General features: G+C 32.4%; 3 protein-coding genes across 4 annotated transcripts; 2 read left to right on the top strand and 1 right to left on the bottom strand.

The window, feature by feature from the left end:
• Positions 1-3132, top strand: LOC111010811 (myosin heavy chain-like protein). Of its 2 annotated transcripts, none has more exons than XM_022284375.2 (9): positions 1-244; positions 407-534; positions 921-968; positions 1114-1227; positions 1782-1850; positions 1934-1990; positions 2202-2357; positions 2596-2676; positions 2836-3132. In XM_022284375.2, the coding sequence occupies exons 1-9, from the start codon at positions 94-96 to the stop codon at positions 2926-2928; spliced, it is 897 nt and encodes a 298-aa protein (XP_022140067.1). In that variant the 5' UTR covers positions 1-93; the 3' UTR covers positions 2929-3132. The 2 variants fall into 2 exon arrangements, with proteins under 2 accessions (XP_022140067.1, XP_022140068.1); XM_022284376.2 differs by having other exon boundaries at positions 3-244; positions 2771-3132.
• Positions 3133-3195: 63 nt separating this feature from the next.
• NSL1 (MAC/Perforin domain-containing protein) lies at positions 3196-6437 on the bottom strand. Its single transcript, XM_022284374.2, has 7 exons — positions 5806-6437; positions 5473-5711; positions 5118-5322; positions 4822-4905; positions 4531-4714; positions 4197-4363; positions 3196-4090 (listed from the first exon to the last, which is right to left on the bottom strand). Exons 1-7 carry the CDS (start codon positions 6073-6075, stop codon positions 3401-3403), a joined length of 1839 nt encoding a protein of 612 aa, XP_022140066.1. The 5' UTR covers positions 6076-6437; the 3' UTR covers positions 3196-3400.
• Positions 6438-18060: 11623 nt separating this feature from the next.
• On the top strand, positions 18061-19376 carry ERF11 (ERF domain protein 11). Its single transcript, XM_022284186.2, has one exon. The coding sequence runs from the start codon at positions 18191-18193 to the stop codon at positions 18767-18769; it is 579 nt and encodes a 192-aa protein (XP_022139878.1). The 5' UTR covers positions 18061-18190; the 3' UTR covers positions 18770-19376.
• The last annotated feature ends 1609 nt before the right edge of the window (positions 19377-20985 follow it).

The raw sequence follows: 20985 nt of genomic DNA on the forward strand, positions 1-20985 counted from the left end.
TAATCTTATGTTGACGGGGAGGAAAAAATTTACTTGCGTCGGGGTGCTGCAGAGGGGGTTTCTGGGCTGTGGAACTCAGAAAGCTCTGCAAATATGGCGGTTCGTCCAATTAAGATTTTGTGTCTATTTCCCTCCATATTCTTACTTATTTTCACTGTCTGCGAAGTCGCCTCCCTTGCTCGACCAACTAATCACGTGTTGATCGACGAATTGCTGCAAATCGAGCTCAGGATCTCTCACTTAGGTGTATACCCTGTACTGTTCTTCTTTCGGAATGCCTTGATTCCTTATACGATTTAGCTTAGTTCTAGTTTCTGTCAAATCTAGACCTCAGGCTGAGACATTTATTGCTTTTTTTTCCCTCTCTGTGACATCACTACATTGAGCATAATAAAATTGAATGCAGAATCCGTACTGGAGGAAAGCAAGCAAAATTTAACTGAGAAAATCAATAAACTCGAGGAGCAGGAGAGGTTAATCGAGGCTATGTCTTATAAGATTCAATACTTGGAGTCTGCTCTTACCGATATGAAGGTTTGCTTCGTGCATTATGCTTAAAATTTTACGTCACCTACGTGTGTATTTCTAGAGGTTGACTCCGTTTTGTCTTTTGATATTCTTTGTCTATTGATCCTATAATAAATAATGTGTTGGATGTATTCAGTTACGGAATTTGGAGGTTGTGCAGTTAGCCATCCCTTTGTCCGGATTTTCTAATTGATTGCAAAAGAATTGTCTAATTATAATTTATATCAAGTCATCAAGAAGATACGTGTACATCATTTTAGGTTGTAGCTTTACTATTTCATCAATTTAAGCATCTAAATACATGACAATAGGCAGAAAATTTTACAATCAGGTATCATCTGAATGCTTTATTTTAATGGGGGTAATATTGAGGTTTATTATTGAATTTGCAGAGGAAAACATCAAGTGATGGTGAAAGGATTGCTGCTCTGGAGGATGAGGTTTCTATCTACTTTGTCATATTCAATTTTTGATGTAAAAGTTTCGTTGGTAGATTTTCTGATCCAGGAGCCTATTATCTGATAAATTTTGTTGAAGCATCTTCAAAGGTTCAATTGATCCGTATAGTAGGCTTGGGCATGTTAGGTACGACTTATCTGGGCTGCATCAAGAAAGAACAACTTTGATATTCATATTCTGAAAGCCAGAGTAGAGGATGCAGAGGAAAAACTGGAAGAGGTTGCCTCACAAGTTGAGAAGGTCTAAATTTCTATTGGAGAAAGGACTAGGTTTTGTATTTTCTAGTAGGCGTTGTTTGAATGTTCAATGCAACATGCTTACATATTTGTCATGACAAATTTATAAATCTAAGGCGAATGTTTTATTTTTATTATCATCATCATCATTCATGTTTATGTGACAATGTGTATTAGTTTTTGGCCTATAATTCTGATTTTTTTTTTCTTTTTGTCTTTTTACTTATGATTTATTTTCTCGCACACTCCATGATATCCAGTAGCTAACATTATCTAACAAATTAGAAAAGAGAAATCTTTCAACATCTTGTCATTTGTTGAAAATTTTCATGTTTTCCCCCTTTTTCTATGTTGCCTAGAACATGTCCACGGTTTACTTATCTGAAGAAATGTGGTCGACGCTTGTTCTGGACTCTGATTGAAAATGAGTTCATTTCTCTATACAATTTTACATATTTTCTCCTCTACCAACTTGTATCCATTGATGTATATGTAATGTCCTCCTATGCAAGTATTCCTTCGTTAATGTGCTTACTCCAGGACCATTTTATTTTCCAGATGTCTGGCATAGTATCTGAACAATGGATTCAAATTCGGCATCTGGAGCAGGCTCTTGAAATGACAAAAGTATGCCTTGCTGGAGTGGGCAAAAATTTGTTGTTCGAGCTGTTATACCAATGTATTAACTAACTTCATTGCCTTGTGACCAGATAAGAGCTGTGAAGGTTCATCGGCAAGTTGCCCTCGCTCGATGTACTTTTCTGAAGGTAATTTTTTAACAAGCTCAGTTGCACATTATTTTTTTGTTGTTTACTCTGGCTTACCCGTTCATTATGGTTGCCTGAACCTTCGTAGAGTGCTGCAATATAAGTTATAAGTTATAACCAATGTTGGAATCGAACAATTCTTATCATTTCACATTTTGTATAAATAATTTCACTTGTAAACTTTATTGAATGTGTTTCATCTTGTTTATAGTTGGTCAACACACGTTTTGTCTATCAACTTCAGAAGGACCTTCAGACGTTGAACCATCGTTTGTTCAGCAAACTGCCTACCTTGCGTTCCATGGTTACAGGAGCCATCCATCACTGCGAAAGAGCCTATAAAGAAGCTAAAAAGTATCATCATGAGGTGTGTGTGTATGTCACATGTAGGACAAAGTCAATCTACTAATTTCTGTAAAGCCATAGAATGGGAGTAAAACCAATAGCCCACCATATACATTCTCTTAAAATGCCTCCAATACTTAATCTTTGACATTTGTATCTCGTTGAAGAATGTGGCATTAGAGTTAAATAAGCATATTGCCAGTCTTAGTTTTATTCCCTTCGTCATAGTGACTATAAAGTTTGAATATTGATATCTGCAGTTACAAAGACTGATTAAACAAGAAATGGAAAGAAATGAATATGCAGCATTTCTTGCCAACAGGGAATTTGTTTTCTTTCTGGTAAGCTGACGAAATTCTTCTTACTTCATCTAGAATTTTGTCACCTGTCTTTTTGCGTACTTCCATTATCTAATCATGTGTTATGGATTTTTAGGCGTCTGCTCTTGTTACCTTTCCAATTTTTGGTGCCTGGATGTTCCTCTCTTCGCGGTTTTGCAGGTAAAGGGCTATCCTCAAGAGAAGAGGGCGAGGGTTATATGTCAGCACCCAGTTTTCCCCACCATCCTATACTTTTGCTTGGATTGCAGATAAATTTTCCATTCTGGGATATGAATTTCTTCAAGAACTAGTCTAGACATAGGTTGCAAACTTTTAGAATTCGAGTGAAAATATTCATATTTTGTGTAAAATGTCCGAGATATATTTATTGCCTGACAGGCTGACACTTTATTTTAAACATTTTACATGAAAAAGAAAATGCTGATATTCCAAAACTGGGGAGCATCAGTTCTTGAAGATCCATGAGATTTATCTAGGGGGAAATATAACCCTTTCTTTTGGCTTTAGTAAATAGATGGATAATCAAATATGGCACCGAAACCAGGCCACCAGAAATTCTCACTCCAAAAAATGCTTTAATATGTCACGACTTTACATTCTCAAAATACTATTGGTGTCACCAAGAATGATGGTGTTTCGTGGTTGAGTATAGAGAGGACTAATGTACAAAACACATTTACAGCAGAAAAATAGGTGTTTCTACTGGCTGCCTAGTTTTCTCTCATCATATCATAGAATCCTCCGACAATATGGTTAACAATGCGTATTTCACTTTGACAGAGATCCGGCCACCTTCCACACAAAGCTTGGCTCCGGTGACCACCCAGTATCCAGGTGAATTCTCAGGGCCACGCACCATTTCTTTCGTGTTGATGACATTCAACATTTTCATCGCCCTCGAAGTCAAAGGTGGACCGTCGGGATAAACAGCCGAGTTCAATTCAATTTTTGGTTGCTTTTCTGGTTGATGCAGCCCAGTACTAAACCTTGTGCTGATAAAGGTGGAGATGAGTCCAGATTTCCGGGATGTCGTTGAAGGTCCTTCCCATTCCGACCGACGAATCACTGCCGATGCCACCATTGAGAACCCGAGCCTCAGGAACAACACCTTTCTCATTCCAACAACCTTAACTTCAAACCAAGCCTTGGTGACTATGGAAGCAGAGTCGTCATCAATTAGAGAACCATTGTACTCCACTGGAGCAGTGCAGACATGAGAGAATATGCTCCACTTAACAGGTTCGAAGTAGCCCTTCTCCTCTGGCTCATCAATGGGCTTATAACTAAGATCATCTGAGAGTTGGAGGGTCTTGGGAAGACTTGATAGATGCTGGAGATGGACTGCCAGATGATCGCTTTTCTTCCCTTCCAAAAACAATCGAATTCCTGTCACTGGACGATTTTGTGCATCAACCTGCAGCGAAATTGCGACTTGATGTAAAACATACAGTAATTTTATCCAAGTAATTCGACTTGGAAATCAACTGCATTGTCAGTCTTCGATTCAGAAGATTAATTACCTTAGTAGTATTTACATAAAGCCTAGGCCCCATCAAAGTGAACTTGAGAGATGGTGAGGCTTGGTTCCGATGTCGGGTAGCAAGAGGAAGATCGGCATACACGGGCGCCCACTGCCTAGGCAGCTGAAATTCAAGAAATTGCTGCAGCTCCTCAATTGGAGGTTTATCTGCAAATATTGTCAATCATCAAAATCTACAACTTTTAATGTGAATGTGAATGCGACACGTTGATGCCATGAATCTGGGGTGTCAAAATCAAAATCTTTAAATGGATGTTTCTCAAGTATTAAGGTTTTAATGTCTGATCTCCATACAGAAGGACTTGCATACTCACATCTTAGGTACAGGTTCACGGCATGGCTTAGAAATCCATTGCCTCGGATGCCATTCATGAGCGACGTTATGGGCACGAAGGACATCGAAATAACGTTAGGTGACTGGGATATGGTTGAGAGCCACTGATTATGACTTTGACCGATATCGACACCTCCCCTCCGAACAAAAATTTTCATCAACTCCTGCATCCATTCATTAATTAAACAAGTCAATTCTCGTCTCCATTACAAGACGTCGTGTAGTAACATTCTACACAAGCGATGAACAGATTGGATGCCCAGAAGCTTACATCACTCTTTGAGTGACTGACTATTGGTGGTTTGATGGACGCAGCAAATGCATTACGAAGCTCCCACGGCACAGAATATTCATCCTGAAATGTATGATCCAAATTATCAAAATATAATCCATGAGGATAAAGTAGATGCATCATTAAACCCCAGGAAACTTGGTCACACTTATAAATTGAACAAGGTAGCAACTTTTTCCCACGTTCTGTTCATTTGGTTTGATCTGAATCTAAGCAATTTCAGGGAAAGAAGATGGATCAGGATTTTATGTTCTTCAAGACTGAAGAACATGTACCTTGATTTTTGGTGCAGCAGGATGTGAAGTGAAACTTCCAGTCGCATTTGCATCTTCAGAAAATCTGTCATCTGCTAATTGCTTTAACGTCTTCTGCACTTCGTTCTGCTCTAGATTTGACTCTCGCAATTGCCTCATGTAAATTACATCTTTTCCTCCCATTTTTACACCCACAACCACATGAGTACCATATTTCTCAATGAACCTGAAATCAAGTCACTATTAGTGGTCACAAAATCACTGTACAAAGCTGCAGAGACATAAAATTTTCACATCTCAGAAGAAAAAACTACAAAAATAGAATCAATTTCCACAACAAAACAAAAACAAAAATGTTATCAAACTGGAAACATACTCTGCAAGGGCGGCAGGGTCCCAAGAAGAAGGAACCTCTCGTTTGAGTTGCTCAGAAAGAGTAATATGGGATCTTTCCAGCTCAATGTTATAAAGCGTAATGAAACAGCCATCAAAAGCAAGACTTTTTGTTGAACCAGCATCGTTCTGCCAGTTACCCTTGAAATTAAACATGGCGTTGAAGAACCCCGACGGAATTTTTCCAGATAAACACAACTGCTGATTAAACTGCTCCGACATCTGTTTTCCACCAAACAAAATAAACCCATGAACCCAATTTCAAATTAAGTTTAAAAAATTAGGGGAAAATTTAAAAATTTTTGAAAAAAATCACCTGATTGAAGGAGATGACATCAGACCGGAATCTGGTACGCTCGCCTTTGTCGCACTTGATCGACGTCGAAACATTGGGGACGACAATTCCAGGTGGAAGTACGAGGTCCTTGGTTCGGGTCGGGTCGAGGTGGATCAGCTTGGATCCGGATGGACCCGGCTTGCAAGACGAGAGGCGTATGTCGTTACAGAGATCGTACCCGAACCCGAGAACCGAAACCGCTTTCTCGGCCGCCGACTGAGGATCGAAGCGGTGGACGTTAAAAGACATTGCTTTTGCTATTGCTACTGAATCTCCGGTTTCTTCTAGGGTTTCGTTTTCCCAATTTGGAGATAAAAGGGAAGGAGAGCGACGACTACGAAGAAGACGACCCAAAAAAAAGCTCCGTTGAAAAGTTTGAAGTGTTATGGGTTTCCTGTTTTCAAAGCTTTCGCAGAGTTCAAAGTCTGACCGAGGAATAGAAGAAAATTTCAAAATTTAATATTTTGGTTGCAAATTGGCGTAGTGGGTGAAGAAGACTGACTTCACCCAACTTTGACTTCCGACAGTAATTATTGGTCGGAAGAACAAGTTATAGGGTAGCAGGCGGCTGTTGATGGCGGCTGTTCTTTTCAATACGCGTACGGAATTATTAAAAAAAAAAAAAAAATCCCTCCGCCGTTGGAGAGAGGAGAGCTTCCATGAATATCTTGGAAGGTCCAGTGTGAGAGGCGAAAATTAAAATGTTGTTCATCATTTCATTTCACCTAACAATGCAAAACCAGAATGAAAAATCTTTACCTAACCCACACTCCAAGCCATTGTGAATTTTAAAATTCAGTTTCTTCTTTGTGTGTGGGCTGTGTTCAACCCTCCAACGGCCCAACTTAAAACTCTCTTTTTGTTCTCTGCATTCTCAATCAAGTTTAAATTTTGTTAACATTTGGTCTAGTATGTAATGTTTTAACGATTTAGGTCACGTTTACTTAACTGCAATCGTAATAGAAATCAATCGTAATGAAATCAATTGAAATCGTAATGTTATTCCATTGATATTGTTTTCTAGAAATTTTCTAAAATCGTAATCAGAATTCTTTTGATATTGTTTACTAAAAATATCTGAAATCGAAATCGGAATCAGATATATGACAATTACTAATATAACCTTTTCCCCTTTTTAGCCTGTTACAAATATATTATTGTGCTAATCTTTTTTAATAATAATAAATTTTAATTTAATTTATTACTATATTATTATAGTAAATATTTCTTATTATAACAATTTATCTAATATTAATACATAATGAATAATTAAAATAAAATTATATCAAATAAAATATTTTTTATTAGAACAACCAAACTTTAATAAAACATATTATTATCGATCAAAAAAATAAATAAAATAAAACATATCATTAAGTTTTATTATTATAATATTTAAAAGTAATAATATCTATTTAAAAATTTATTGATATTAATTAATATTAATATTATATAATAAAATCACATCAACTAATAAAAATTGGAGTAGAAATGGAGAAGAAATTATAAAAGTATAAAAAAACTAATTAAAAATTATACGGATCTAATCATGAGAGGGAAATGATAAAAGTTGTACACTAATTATAATATACATGTGGGGTCCGCGGAATAAGGAATGAGAATGAGATTGATGAGGTTGTAGGAATGTAATGAGATTATAAAGTTTGAGGTGGATCCCACTATTTGATTACATCAAAATTTTCATTATGATTCATTGATTGTGGGATCCGCGGAATAAAGAATGAGAATGAGATTGATGAGGCGATAGGAATGTAATGAGATTATAAAGTTTGAGGTGGATCCCACCATTTGATTACATCAAAATTTTCATTATGATTCATTGATTACGATTGCGGGTAAGTAAACGGGACCTTAATTAATTATTACTGTGAAAATTTTGATTAAGATGTGTTGTGGGATTTCTTATAATTAAGTATGTAGACTGATTTGTTGTTTGAGGACTACTATAATTTTTTTTATTATAGTAATGAAATTGTTATAGGCTAATTTTCTTTTCTTTAACTTCAACCATACGGGCCATTAGAGTGGGATTTTACCCACTTAACCTTTTGATTGATATTTTTTTAATTTAATAATATGCGAGGTGGGATTTGAACTTGTGTTAATCAATGATACATGCTTTTAACTAGTTTAATTATATTTAGATTGACATTATACTAAACATTGATATAAAAGAATTTTTCACAGCATAGATTAAATGGTTATAAATTTTATATTATAAGAGCTAAATCATTTTATACTTGAAAGTTGGACTAAATTGTTATGAATTTTAAATGAGAAGAACATAATTTTTACATACTAAAATCGAGAGATAAGCACGACTAAAATGAAAGTATAAGAACTAAGATGTTTAATAAAGAGATTGTGAGTTCAATACTCCACTCTCAGTACTATATATATATATATATATATATATATATATATATATATATATATAAAGATCATAAAAAGAATAAAATAAATAACTTCAACGGCTGAACATCTAATTAAAATAGATATATGTACCTCTCAATTTTAGAGTCTGAAAGTAATATTGTAAAGTAAATAAATCACGGAACAAACGCCATTTAACCGTTTTTGTGAATTCTATTCCACATTTATATTTGAATCAAAAAGTTTGAAAGTTTATTTTCTTTTAATTTTAGGTTAAATATTATCGATTCTGATTCTCATAGTTTAATTTTAATTAAACCCACAAATCAGCTTTAAACTATTTTTCACCCAAACCCTTTTCCTATATAATTTCCTATTCAGTCTTATGCTAATCTAATACAATCAATCCAATTTGAAAACATTACCTTAATGGAAAACGCATAATTTATAACTACACGAGCAAACCCATGCATAATACAAAATTTCAAAACAAATTTTAGAAAATATATAAAATTTCGATCGGGGTCGTCATTTTATTCGTGACTTGATTTTTTCATAATTAGAATTTATAAGCTTTTGAAGTTTGCAATTAAAATTTAATATAATACTAATCTAAAGAACACCCCAGCTATGCGTATCAAAGCACCCAATTGGAATTGATTAAAAATAAGTTAACACTAACAGGCTGTTAAAACGATTAAATTAATTAATATTGTGTAAGAATTAGCTTTGTTTGGGCCGTTCGAATAATATAAATTTTGTTGAAATTTATTGAATAGAGTCACGATAAGGAAAGCTTGCACGCAATGCCATCTAATATATGGTTTAAAATTTAATTATTTGACTAACATAACATTAGTTGATCCTGACACAAATATATAGTAATTTAAAAAACTTCAAATGAGCTTATAATATATATACATCTTAATGTCAAACTCAAACATATGATTTAATAGACCAATAAGAGAAAAGCTGAACTTTAACAATTTTAGTCCAATCAAGATTTAAAATGACAAATAATGTAGCTCGACGTTTTGAAGTATCAAATTCTCCAACATCGTGACAAAGAAGAAAATTTTGTTTTCTCATGATATTGAGGAAATGTCGAGAAATATTGACAGTGTTGATGAAATTATGTCAAGAAAATTTGATATTCTCCATAATTTCTCTCAAACTCTCAGCATATATCATTCTAATTATGTAGTTAATTTTTAAAGTTCAATATCTTATCATGTTTAAGATGGGTTGTTAAAATTTTCCTTTGCAAAAAAAAAAAAAAAAAAATCTTATCATGAAGTTGTGCATGCTTCTGCAAAGTAGTGTATTAGCTTATTTCTGATATTTACGTAAGTTTTACAGTTTTAATATTCTAAAATTATTATACTATCTTACAATATTAGTCTTATATTATCGAGATTTGATATCCTGCATACAAATATTACTTAGTTTTATTAATATGTTTAGTAAAAATGATGAGTTATATTAAAGTTTCATAAATTAATTCAAACAATTTCCATCAATTTTCATGTTTTCGAGATTTGTTTCGAATTTTTCGTTAGCATCGACATTTCTTTTTATAAATATTATTCATATTTTTAGATATATAATGATTAAAAAGGTTAGTTATAGCCTACCTTTTTTTTTTGACTTTAGTTAATAGTCTAATTAAGCAACCATGAAAGACTTAAAATAAGCTTATTTACTAATTCAAATAATTTGTATCAATTTCAATTTCTATATCAATTTCTATAATTTGTATTCAAATAATGTCAAAATTTCTATTGATATCGGAAATTTTCATAAAATTGAAATTTCAACATTTGACATCATACTTTCAAACTTTGTGTTCAATCCAATATGAAATTGTGGCTTAATTTAAGTAATTAATATATCGTTAACCCCAAACTTGATTTATTGGCATTAATTAATTTACAGTACTACATGAATATATTTAATTTAAAACATATTTAGTTTTTAAAAATTGTTAAAAAAAAAAGTTTGCACTATTATGCTATAATACTTGTTCATAGATTTGCGTATTTGAAGAAGTGTGTTGGTCGTTCTTTAACAAGAAAGACTGAGTCTGAATTTTGCTTTTAAAATGTACGATATATTTGCTTCCTACACTAAACTAATACAATATTAATCCTATTTTAGTACCTAAATTTTTAAGGTTATTTTATTTTAGTCTCTAATCTTTTAAAATTTTATGTTAATTTTTGAACTTTCAAAACAATAGTTTTGATTATCAGAGTCATTTTCAGTAATTATATAATAATGAAGTTTTAAACTAATTAATGAATATTTGACGTAAATCTTAAAGTTTTTGATAGATAATCAAATTCCGTAATTTATTAAAAAAAAATTAATATCATGATGCATATAGTTTTGATTATCATGGTCGTTTTCATTAATTATATAATAATGAAGTTTTAAACTAATTAATGAATATTTGACGTAAATCTTAAAGTTTTTTTATAGATAATTAAATTCCGTATTTTATAATAAAAAATCATGCTACATATATATTACTATAATATACTTATATAAAATAGACATCTTTCTACTAAAATTTTAAAATCTAATAAGACATATAATATATTTTTGTCAACAAATGATCTCAAAAGTTATGTTTTTTTAGTTATATAATTGTAGGATAGAAATCGAACTATCGATTTTTCTAATAGTATTAAGGTGTCTTATCCAATTAAATTTTGCACGAATTGACATCTAAAAAATAATGTTGAATTCAAGTCAAACATGTTATATTAGTAGCGAGACTTATCACATATTTTTGCACCCACTTTCCAGATTATTTAATTGTACTTGAAGTTTTGTTATTATTCTCTTTTAGTTATAAAATTTGGGTATTTTCTTAAATTTTAAAAAGTTTATTTTAGTTTTGATTTTTAAAAATAATTATTTTTAAATGGATGATTAAAATAGATATTTTTAGAGTTGAAGAATAAAAATAGTTAAAATTTCTCCCATGGTGGACTAAAAAGGCAATTTAAAAATTCGCAACTCAATTAAAATAAACTTGAAACTTCCAAAGTTTTAATGGTGTAGGAAGAATTATATAATTAATTAAAATATCTTGTACTAAAGTTCATTCCATTATTTATGAACCATAGTAAAATTTAAACCTAAATTAAAGTTAAGTCGTGTTGTATTATCATGGAGATCTTGTAATCTTGTTTTAATGTAAACACCATTGTTATAGTTTGGTATAAATATAATCTCTCTGACTCTAACCATTACTAACTTTTTAAAGGTTTTTTCTTGTTCCAGCCTTAATAAGTTTAAACCTAAAGACAAACCATATATTGACAAACTCTAAAGTAATAATAAAGTAAAAAGAAATAATATTCCACAAAGTTATATTCACATGCAATCGATGGATCTAAAACGTACTAATCAAACAAATAAACATAATTCGACTAGTTATGACACAATCATCGATCAAAAAATTAGAAGTTAGAATTATGACTCGTTGAAGTATTGATTTATTACTTTTTAGTACAACAAGTGAGCGGAAGAATTGAACTTATAATTTTCGATCTTAAAGTAAGGACCAAAGAACCCATGACATAACAATCATAGCAATATGAATGAATGTGACTGGATATTAAAAGTCACATCTGCCCTGATTGATTCTTGCATTTAAGGAGAAAATCTTCAAAGTTTCACACATCACATGTCATATCTTATCGGTTGGTGTGAAATTCAATTAATTGGTTGGGTTCTATTTATTACTATTATTTTTTTTTTACGTGTAATTTTGTGGTGGTCAGCACTTGTTTTCTGAAGCAGCCACACACGTCAACTGCCTCTTTCACGTGTTTGACCATTCTCTCTCATGCAAGTGGGAACACACTCATTTTTTTTCTCTTTATTACCAAAATACCCTTATTTTAATTTTCTTAAAAAATATCAGAAGATATCCACAACCCCTTTTTAAGATACGAAATTAGATTGAAAACAAAATTAAATTATATATTTGGTATCTATAATTTAGAATTAGTTTCGATTAACATTATATAGTTTTAGTTTATTCATAAATCATATTTGTCATTTCTATATATTGAATATGTGACACATTTTTTATTAATGTGGTAATAAATGGATATTTTTTCTTTTTTAAGTATAAATTGATATTTTTTCTGGTTGAAAATGATATATAGTAGATTGTATTATAGTCTAGTTTTGGATCAAAAATAGAAAAAAATAGTGCATTTTCGAGTGGATAGAAAGTGTTTTAACAATAATTTGTGAAGTTTATGTTTCTTGTTTTAAAAAAAAATTGTAAAGTTTAACTAGATCGTAAAGACCAAGTTAAAACTTTCTATAATGATAAAAGAAGAGAATAAGTTAGGTCCATACCATTAGCATCAAATTGTCAAATATCAAAAATTTATTTGAGACAGCTTAATTTGAAAAATTATGTCTTATATTCGTTCATTTTAACATAACATGAAATATATATGTATAGTGTCAAGATGTTCACTCTCTGTGGGAAGAATTGGACTGATTATTTAGTTTTCTTTTATAATTTTCTGAGGAACAGACTGATTTTGAGTTTATGATCACAATTGAATCTAATGGCTGCAAGTTGTTGTTTTTGCGGCCGCCGAAAAGAACACGATAAAATTAAAATTGACAAAACTTCAATACTTGAGAGGTCAACGAAGCTTCCTTTCTCTAGAGATTAGAAGAAAGAAATATAATATATATAACTTTTGACAGATGGACTGAGGGCCGTTTACTTTAAGATAACGAAAATTAAGAAATGAAAATAAAAATGAAAATTTTTCCCTTTTTTTCTTTAAGGAAAACTTATTTTGTTAATAAATATTACTCGGACTATCCTTTAATATCGTTAAGAAGCTACTACAAAAATAAGAATTTCATAATAAACGGAGGAGTGAGAAGCAAAAGCAATATGCTTGACCACACGATCAACCAATATGTTGAAATCTCTCCGGCACAAATTTCATTCTTGAAGTTCCTCCGTTTCCAATTGCACCCAAACTTCCGCTTCACTCAAAGTCTTCTTCTACCTCAATAGAAGTTGAATCAGTCGAATTCAAAAATCAAATTTGTAGAACTCTTAATCTGTGAGCGAGGTGGAGATCCTCCCAAATGGCGAGCAATTCGACATGCAAACGTTGGTACGCAACCTCTACAAATTTGGACATCGTGAATGATATATTATTCTCCCTCCCATATCGAATCAGCAAGCTCATACACCTATATGGAGAAGTAAACTATGGCAAGCAACATTCGTCTCCTTTAAAAATATTTACTACAATATGCGAATTGAATTAATTGGCGTATACATTGAGAAGAATCATCTCCCAAATTCATTCTTATTTCTGAATTGTAGGCTCCAAACATTTTCAACAATTAATTTATAGCCTTTATTCTTTCTCTCCGTCCCTTAATAATTCATGACTTTAATTTTTATTTTAGTAGGATGGAGGACAGAATTTTTTGGTTGGTGATTTATTTTATTTTATGGCTTAAAATATTATTATTTAATATCAATAAAATTGTTAAGTCATTAGATATTATAACAATAAAATTTTATATTAATGATAGTGGTAGGTCTAATAAAATTATATTAATTTTGTTAGTTGATAAAATTTTGTTTATTTATTTGTTAATATTAAATAAATGGTTAAAATTAAAAAATAAATTACTATAAAATAAAATATACTATTCTTTAATTAAAAAATAATATTTCCCATTATTTAATTAGTATATTTGTTAATAATCAGAAATAAACAAATATATGTATTTTAATTATTTGTAATTGTTATAAGTCTAATTTCTTGGGTGAGTCTGGACGGTTTTAGTAAAAAATTAAACAAATTAATAATGTGATTTCGATTCTAAAAAATTTATACTAAATAATATCAAATAAATAATATCTACATTTTTTCGACTAATTTTTATTCGGTTTACGAGTAAACATGGTGTAAATTGATATTCTAAAGTTTTAAATTTTAAAAATGAGAAATATAGCTAAATAACGATGATGAAAAACATTCGGGGGTCATGTATGTTAAAGATCACACATGGAAAAGAAAAGAAATCTTGTATAGATTTATAATAGACATGATCTATATTTCTCTCATATTTTCAATTGGTTGAGAGATGTAGCTCCATGAATATTAATACAGTATCAGAGTTCAACAAATTCAAATTCAAATGAATATTCGATTCAAATAATGAGATTCGTTAAGATCGATGAGTAAAAAAGAACCACAATCGTATTAACAATGTGTACAATGATAGACAAAGTCTCAGTCCCCAGCCCCGGTCCGAACGAGGTCCCCTAATGTCGCTGCTGCCGAGACCAATAATACAAAAGCTCTGTTTTTATTATTTTTTGTAAATAAAAAATTGGTGTAGTGTGAAAACTGGAATGTCATACTACGTTAATGGGGCGGCCCTATTTTGGGCTTATTTTGTAAACGCGTCGCTATTATTATTATTATTTTTGTCACACTACCTTAATCTTTCCCCACATTTTTTAAATAATAGTTTAGGAAATCTCCCCTCCCCTTGATTTTTATTCTTACTTTCTTTTTTTAATGGAAAAGTTATTAAATGAAATTGGTCTAATCCACTTTGTTTTCAATTGATTCACGTGTGTTTCATGGGTATGCCTCTTAAATATATAATGCCTATAATTTAATATAATTCTGTCCCTTCTTCATTGGTTTCATTTAAAGAATATTATTCCAGAATTTTCCCTTTTTTTTCTTTACTTTCATAACTGATTTACTTCATTTGTGAATAGTTTCCCATTTCATTAAAAACAAAAAGTTGAGCGAAAAAAAGAAACAGTATTTTTCATGTATAATTTGAAACATGGTTCGAAGTATATCACAAATTTAGTGATCTAACAATATTCAAAAAAAATTTTAAATGTCAGCCCTAACCTAGGTAAATAATTAATTTTGAAGATACGACATCATACAAATAAATAAAATGATAGGAAGTAAAGAGTTTTCAATGGTTGAGCTTATCTTCACGTCGGCGTGAACAATTAATTATGAACCTATCAAATGAAATAAATAAAAATATAAACATTTTAGTTCTATTTTGTGATTCTGGAACTTAGTTTTTGATAATAACCCCAACTGGCTTACTTTATTAAATTGTGGTGATGTTTTTCGATTTTAGTTCTGTTTCCTTAGAAAAAATAATACCATCCACGGATGCCAAATTGGGAATCATCTTGGGAATTTCTTTCAAACAAGAAAAACTCTTTTTCCCTTTATTTCTTTTTTCAGCAAGGGATTTAAGTAAATATTCATGAGCATTATATTTTACTCAAATTTTAAGTTTTGTAACCAGCTTTCTTGTGGAGAATATAATATTACAGAATGTGTAAACAACGTATGCATAAATAGAGAAAATGACTCAAATTTTAAGTTTTGTAGGTAATATCATCGAGGTATAGATTTAGACCATTTGTCTTATGAGAAAGGTTATGTAGTAGTGCACTAACCAAAACGATATATTCAAAATGTGCTATAATTTCATGTGTCGGTTTTTTAGCACAACAAATTAGGGGAATGAAAGTTTGAACCTCTAATTTTAAGGAAAATGACAGTTAAGCTCACGTTGACTTGCGATTTTATTTTATAAGATATTAATTTATTTATATTATATTAGGGATTTGTTAATGACATGTGAGGTACATAGAAACCTACCTCTCAAGCTATGCATTTTTACAAATAAGAAATCTACAAATAAAAAATAATTAGTTGCATGAATTAAAATTTTTACGTAACATATTCATTTGCACAATCTAAAACACGAACTGTTATAAAATTCGAACTTTACAATTCTAAAGGATGCAAACTCATACTTATTTAATAAAAAATGAAAACATAATCCAAACATTAAAAAGTATTTAACTTGGTATGAACTTTAAGAAGTCGAGCCTAAATATGTTTACTATTTTATTTCAAGCAATATATGAGTTTTACTAACTTTGTAAGCTCCATGATTCTTTGTCTTTTTCCTTTTGTTAAATATAACATTTTTAATCTTACAAATGTGGAAAGAAAATTCAAAATTTATGACTTCTTACAAGAAGAGACACTCATTGCATTATTATTATTATTTTTTTTAGTACCATCATATGACCATCTGAACAACATTGAAGTCGACACAAGCTATATATAAAATTAACGTAGAAAATTGAATTTTTATATCACATTAATATTTACAAAGCATAATTTGGTTAACACAATCCAAACATATATTATACAAATCAAGCCTTTCACTTCAAACTTCTATAAATACAGATTTATAATTATCATGGTCGTCTAATCCGATTTGACCTGACCTGGTTTGTTTGTTTTCTATTATTATTTTCCTTTCCTTTCTTTCCTTTTCTTTTTTATCACTCCATTTTCACATGGAAAATGATTTGGTACTCTCTCTCTGAAGCTAGCATTCAATTGTTTAAATTCCGTACGCGAAAAAGTCTATAATTTATTAGAAAAGGTTAGAAGAGAATGTAAAGGTGTGAAAATAGAAAATATGGATGAAGAACAACAACCGAGTGGTCCTAAGAAATACACACACATGCAGTTCTATAATACATGCGTACAGTGAGGAATTAGAAAATTTGGAGAAATTTTCCTTATCATGAAACACAATATTTAGAATCATATATGTTGGTTATATAATATTTTGAGAAGCATTTCAAATAGTAACTAATCCTTCATAATAAGTAAGGATTGACCAGATGAAATAGTTCCTGCTAAAAAGAATAATAATAAGAATGGAATAATTACTGATTAATATCAATTTAGAAACCACATATTTGGATCATAACATTTTAGATTTGATGTGTTGATTAGGAGAAAATATTAAAAGTGATTAACCAAACATCACTTATACTTATAATATACTGTAATTTTTTTATTTAAATTATTGACAACGATCGTATTTAATTATGTTGAATAAAATAAACAAAGCGAATAAATGAACCCACCATTGCCATATCATTTCTCTTATTTCTAAAAAAGAACTTTAGTTGTAAGAAGTTTTTTTAAGCCTAATAAATTTGGAAGGGTGGAGATTTAAAACCGCTTAGGCTTTGTTGATCTTAAGAGCTAAAAAGCATATGTTTTTAACATTATTTAATATATATATTAATTAGATTAACAAGTGATGATTTAATATAAAAGGTTGGTCAACCAATTAAATAAGGGTGAGGATACTGAGTAACTTGATTGACCGACAAAAAGAATTGATAAAGCGCGAGTTTCTGTAGATGAGAAAAAAAATTTCTTTTCCAATTTAAAATTATAGAGTAACATAAATATGAAACTTTAAGCTTATAAAACGATTAATTTGTAAAGAAGAATTAAGGAAGGTGGGCATGCGGTGATGGAGGAAGTTTGAAGTCGTCACAGTAGTGGTGAGAGTAGCAGAACCCTTTAGGCTGCTGTGGCGTAAGGTTAGCACGATTTTTATTATCGACGAACGAGGAAACTGGAACACGCGTCAATGGTTGGTCGGTACTATCCGTTGGGTCCCACCGAGCGGCTCCATAACCGATCCAAAACGCGGGGGCTGAACCCTCAACCAACCAACCAAAACGCCGCTTACATTTTTACTCTCTTCTTCTTTTTTAATCCCCAAAATGCCCTGCTCCCCTGTTGAATCTGAGCCGTTGGATGGCGGATGATCCTCTTACACGGTGACGCGGTCGGCTTACGACATGGCCAGCAGTCAAAATCCCTCATTTGACTCTCCGCCATCTCGTATCTATCAAGTCCAATTCTTCTATTTAACCCAAATTCCCCCTCTTCTCTATACAATTACAAATCCAACCAGCCATTTTCAAAACACACAATATTCTTATACTTTAATTTCCACTCACCTGCCCCTGCCCGAGAATACAATACCCAAATAATATTTCAATTATTTCTCGTTTATGGCGCCGAGGGAGAAGGCTAAGGCTAAGGCGGCGATCATGCCCGACGCTTGCGCCAGCAAGGATCCGCATTTTAGAGGCGTCAGGAAGAGGCCGTGGGGAAGATACGCCGCCGAGATCAGAGATCCGGCCAAGAAGACCCGTGTCTGGCTAGGTACATTCGACACCGCCGAGGACGCCGCGCGAGCTTACGACGCCGCCGCCCGCCAATTCCGCGGCGCCAAGGCCAAGACCAATTTCCCCTTTCCCTTTCTCTTCCCATCGTCCAAACTCAATCACAGCCCCACTCGGAGTAGCACCGTCGAATCCTCCAGCCGGGACCCTGACAATCACGACGGCGACGGCGACGCTGCCGGATCCCGGCGGCCGTTCCCATTCCAGCAGGTGGCTGGAGGAGGAGTTTTCCCCAATCACGTTCTATTCTACGATCCCATTTTCCGCCAAAAGCCGGTTTCGATGACCGGAGCTCAAAGTGACTCGGATTCGTCTTCCGTCATTGATCTCAACCAAAATGACCACAAATCGAGACCGCTGCTTCTGGATCTCGATCTCAATTTCCCCCCGCCGGAGACCGCTTAGTTTATCCGACGTCGATCGATATTATCGGAACTTTTTTCTTTTCTTTTCTTTTTTTGGAATTAAGCTCTCCATGTAATTAATTAATTAATACACACCTGTTGTACTAGTAGAAGGATCTAACTTTTTTTTCGGTGACGGAGCCGAAAGACGAAGGTCATTACTCATTCATTTACCCCGTCCATGTCGTCGGCGCCGGAGAACAGAATCTAGAGACGACAGAGGAGGCGGGGGAGCGGTGGTGGGTGGGAGTGGGGTCCACTTATTCCAACACGTACTATGAGAATTAAGGGAAGAGGACAAAACACGAGTTTTGGTTGTCGTTTAAAGAGCGCAAATGCAGGGGACGTTGACCTATGATGGATTGCCACATGTCGTTTTCTCTCCAATTTTCTGTTTTCTCGTAACATGTTCTCACCAATAGCAATACTATACTGTACTAAGAGTCTGTGTCGTCTCTCTTATCTTTATCTTAAGGAAATGGCAATGGTTTTTTTTTTCCCCTTTAATTTTTTATTTGGATTTTAACTTTTGTAGAGTTATGGGTAGCCAATGCCAAATCATTCCAGTGTTTTAAGTTTCCTCTGTTATCTACTCTCTTCGTTTTTGAGTTCTGGGCTTCCACTGTAATTATTAAATTAATTTGACGGTCGCAGAAGCTTTCTTTTATATTTTCTATTTGAGTTTAATAATGACATGAATTTGTTAGACATAAAATTGAAATTTTATGAGTGTATTAGAAGAAGTTTTTTGAACTACACCTCAATTAGAAATCTTGAAAACTTGAGACCAAACTTGTAATTGAATAAAAAATTAATGAGAGGACTAAAATGGAAAATTTTAGAAATAGAATAGGAATGAGAGTGGAGACTAAAATAATGGTTTAAAAGGTGAAATCTAAAAAGGAATATTGTTAATTTAATTAGTCAAAAAATTAGTCAACTATACTCTAATTTGGTATATGATCATAGGATGTCTATGGTGCCACTGCCTGCCGCGGACAAGACTGATGGGGTTATGGCTTAATGGAGAAGCCTTTCCCCAAACAAAAATTCTCTTAAGAATGGAAAGATGGAGTTGATGGAAACAAAAAGTATATGTACAGATGGAGGCTATAAAATAAAAGTCTATGTAGCGTTTATTTTTTAGCATATTTTTATCTCATGCATACTTGCCATGTGTATTGTGGTGAGTTATGGACCCCTCGATTGAAAATATGTATCTAACCAAGTTCTAACGAGATAGTTGTCTCACGTCTCTAAGTATTCTCTAACTACCTATTCACTTGTGTCGGTTTTAGGTACAGGTACTGAGTATCAATTCAATCACGTTAGGATGAGGTGGGGCGATAGAATTACTTGTTGTTGACTTGAAAGACAACCTATTGTGATGGAAAATTTACTTACTCCAACATGGGGAAGGTAGATAATACTAGAGAGAAATTCACGTTGACACAAAATAAGGTTAGAGTAGCAAGGCTACACTTCCCAAAACTCTCATATAAAAGGCGTTGGAGTCTCACATTCCCTAACGCACACAATCTCTTAGCAACCTATTTGAGTTCAGCTAGACACTTACTCAAACTAAATATTAACTTTAAGTTTTGGAGTGTGTGGTTGAGTACACCACAGTAGTGCAAGATTCTATTTGAAGGTAATTGACTTGTCTTGTCTACAGATCAGTTTAGCAGACACATGACTCATAATTCTGTATCATGAGCAACATTTGGTGGGCTATTATCTGCTTTACAAAAACTGCCATAAAAAAGAGTTTTAAATTCTCATATTAACATAGCATTGCCATTGCTAGATACCATTAATAGGCTCTATTCCCACAAAAGCACGTGACAATTTTGAAAGAAACTTGCTTAATGGAACTAATTTAATTTTTTTTTGAACTTAAAATGAATTATTGAACTAAAAAACGCCTTTTACTTTTGTTAGCTTCAAATATATCACAAAATTTTTTAAAATAAAAAATAAAAATTCTCAGTTTTTATTGCTGTATATATATATATATATATATATATATATATATATATAATTTTCGTAGTAAAAGAAATAAAAAAAGAAAAAAAGAAAAAGAAAAGATTTTGGGCCCCATTATTAACTGGGCTGGGAGGTTACTCGGTCGAAGCCCATAATTAAAGGTTAGAAGAAAAAGAAGAAGAAGAAGGGAAGAACCGGTATTTACCGGTTCCTGTAGTTGAAAGGAAACGG

The sequence above is a fragment of the Momordica charantia genome (assembly GCF_013281855.1).
Source record: "Momordica charantia cultivar OHB3-1 chromosome 3 unlocalized genomic scaffold, Mcharantia_2.0 BLBB01000003.1, whole genome shotgun sequence".
Classification (NCBI taxonomy): domain Eukaryota; kingdom Viridiplantae; phylum Streptophyta; class Magnoliopsida; order Cucurbitales; family Cucurbitaceae; genus Momordica; species Momordica charantia.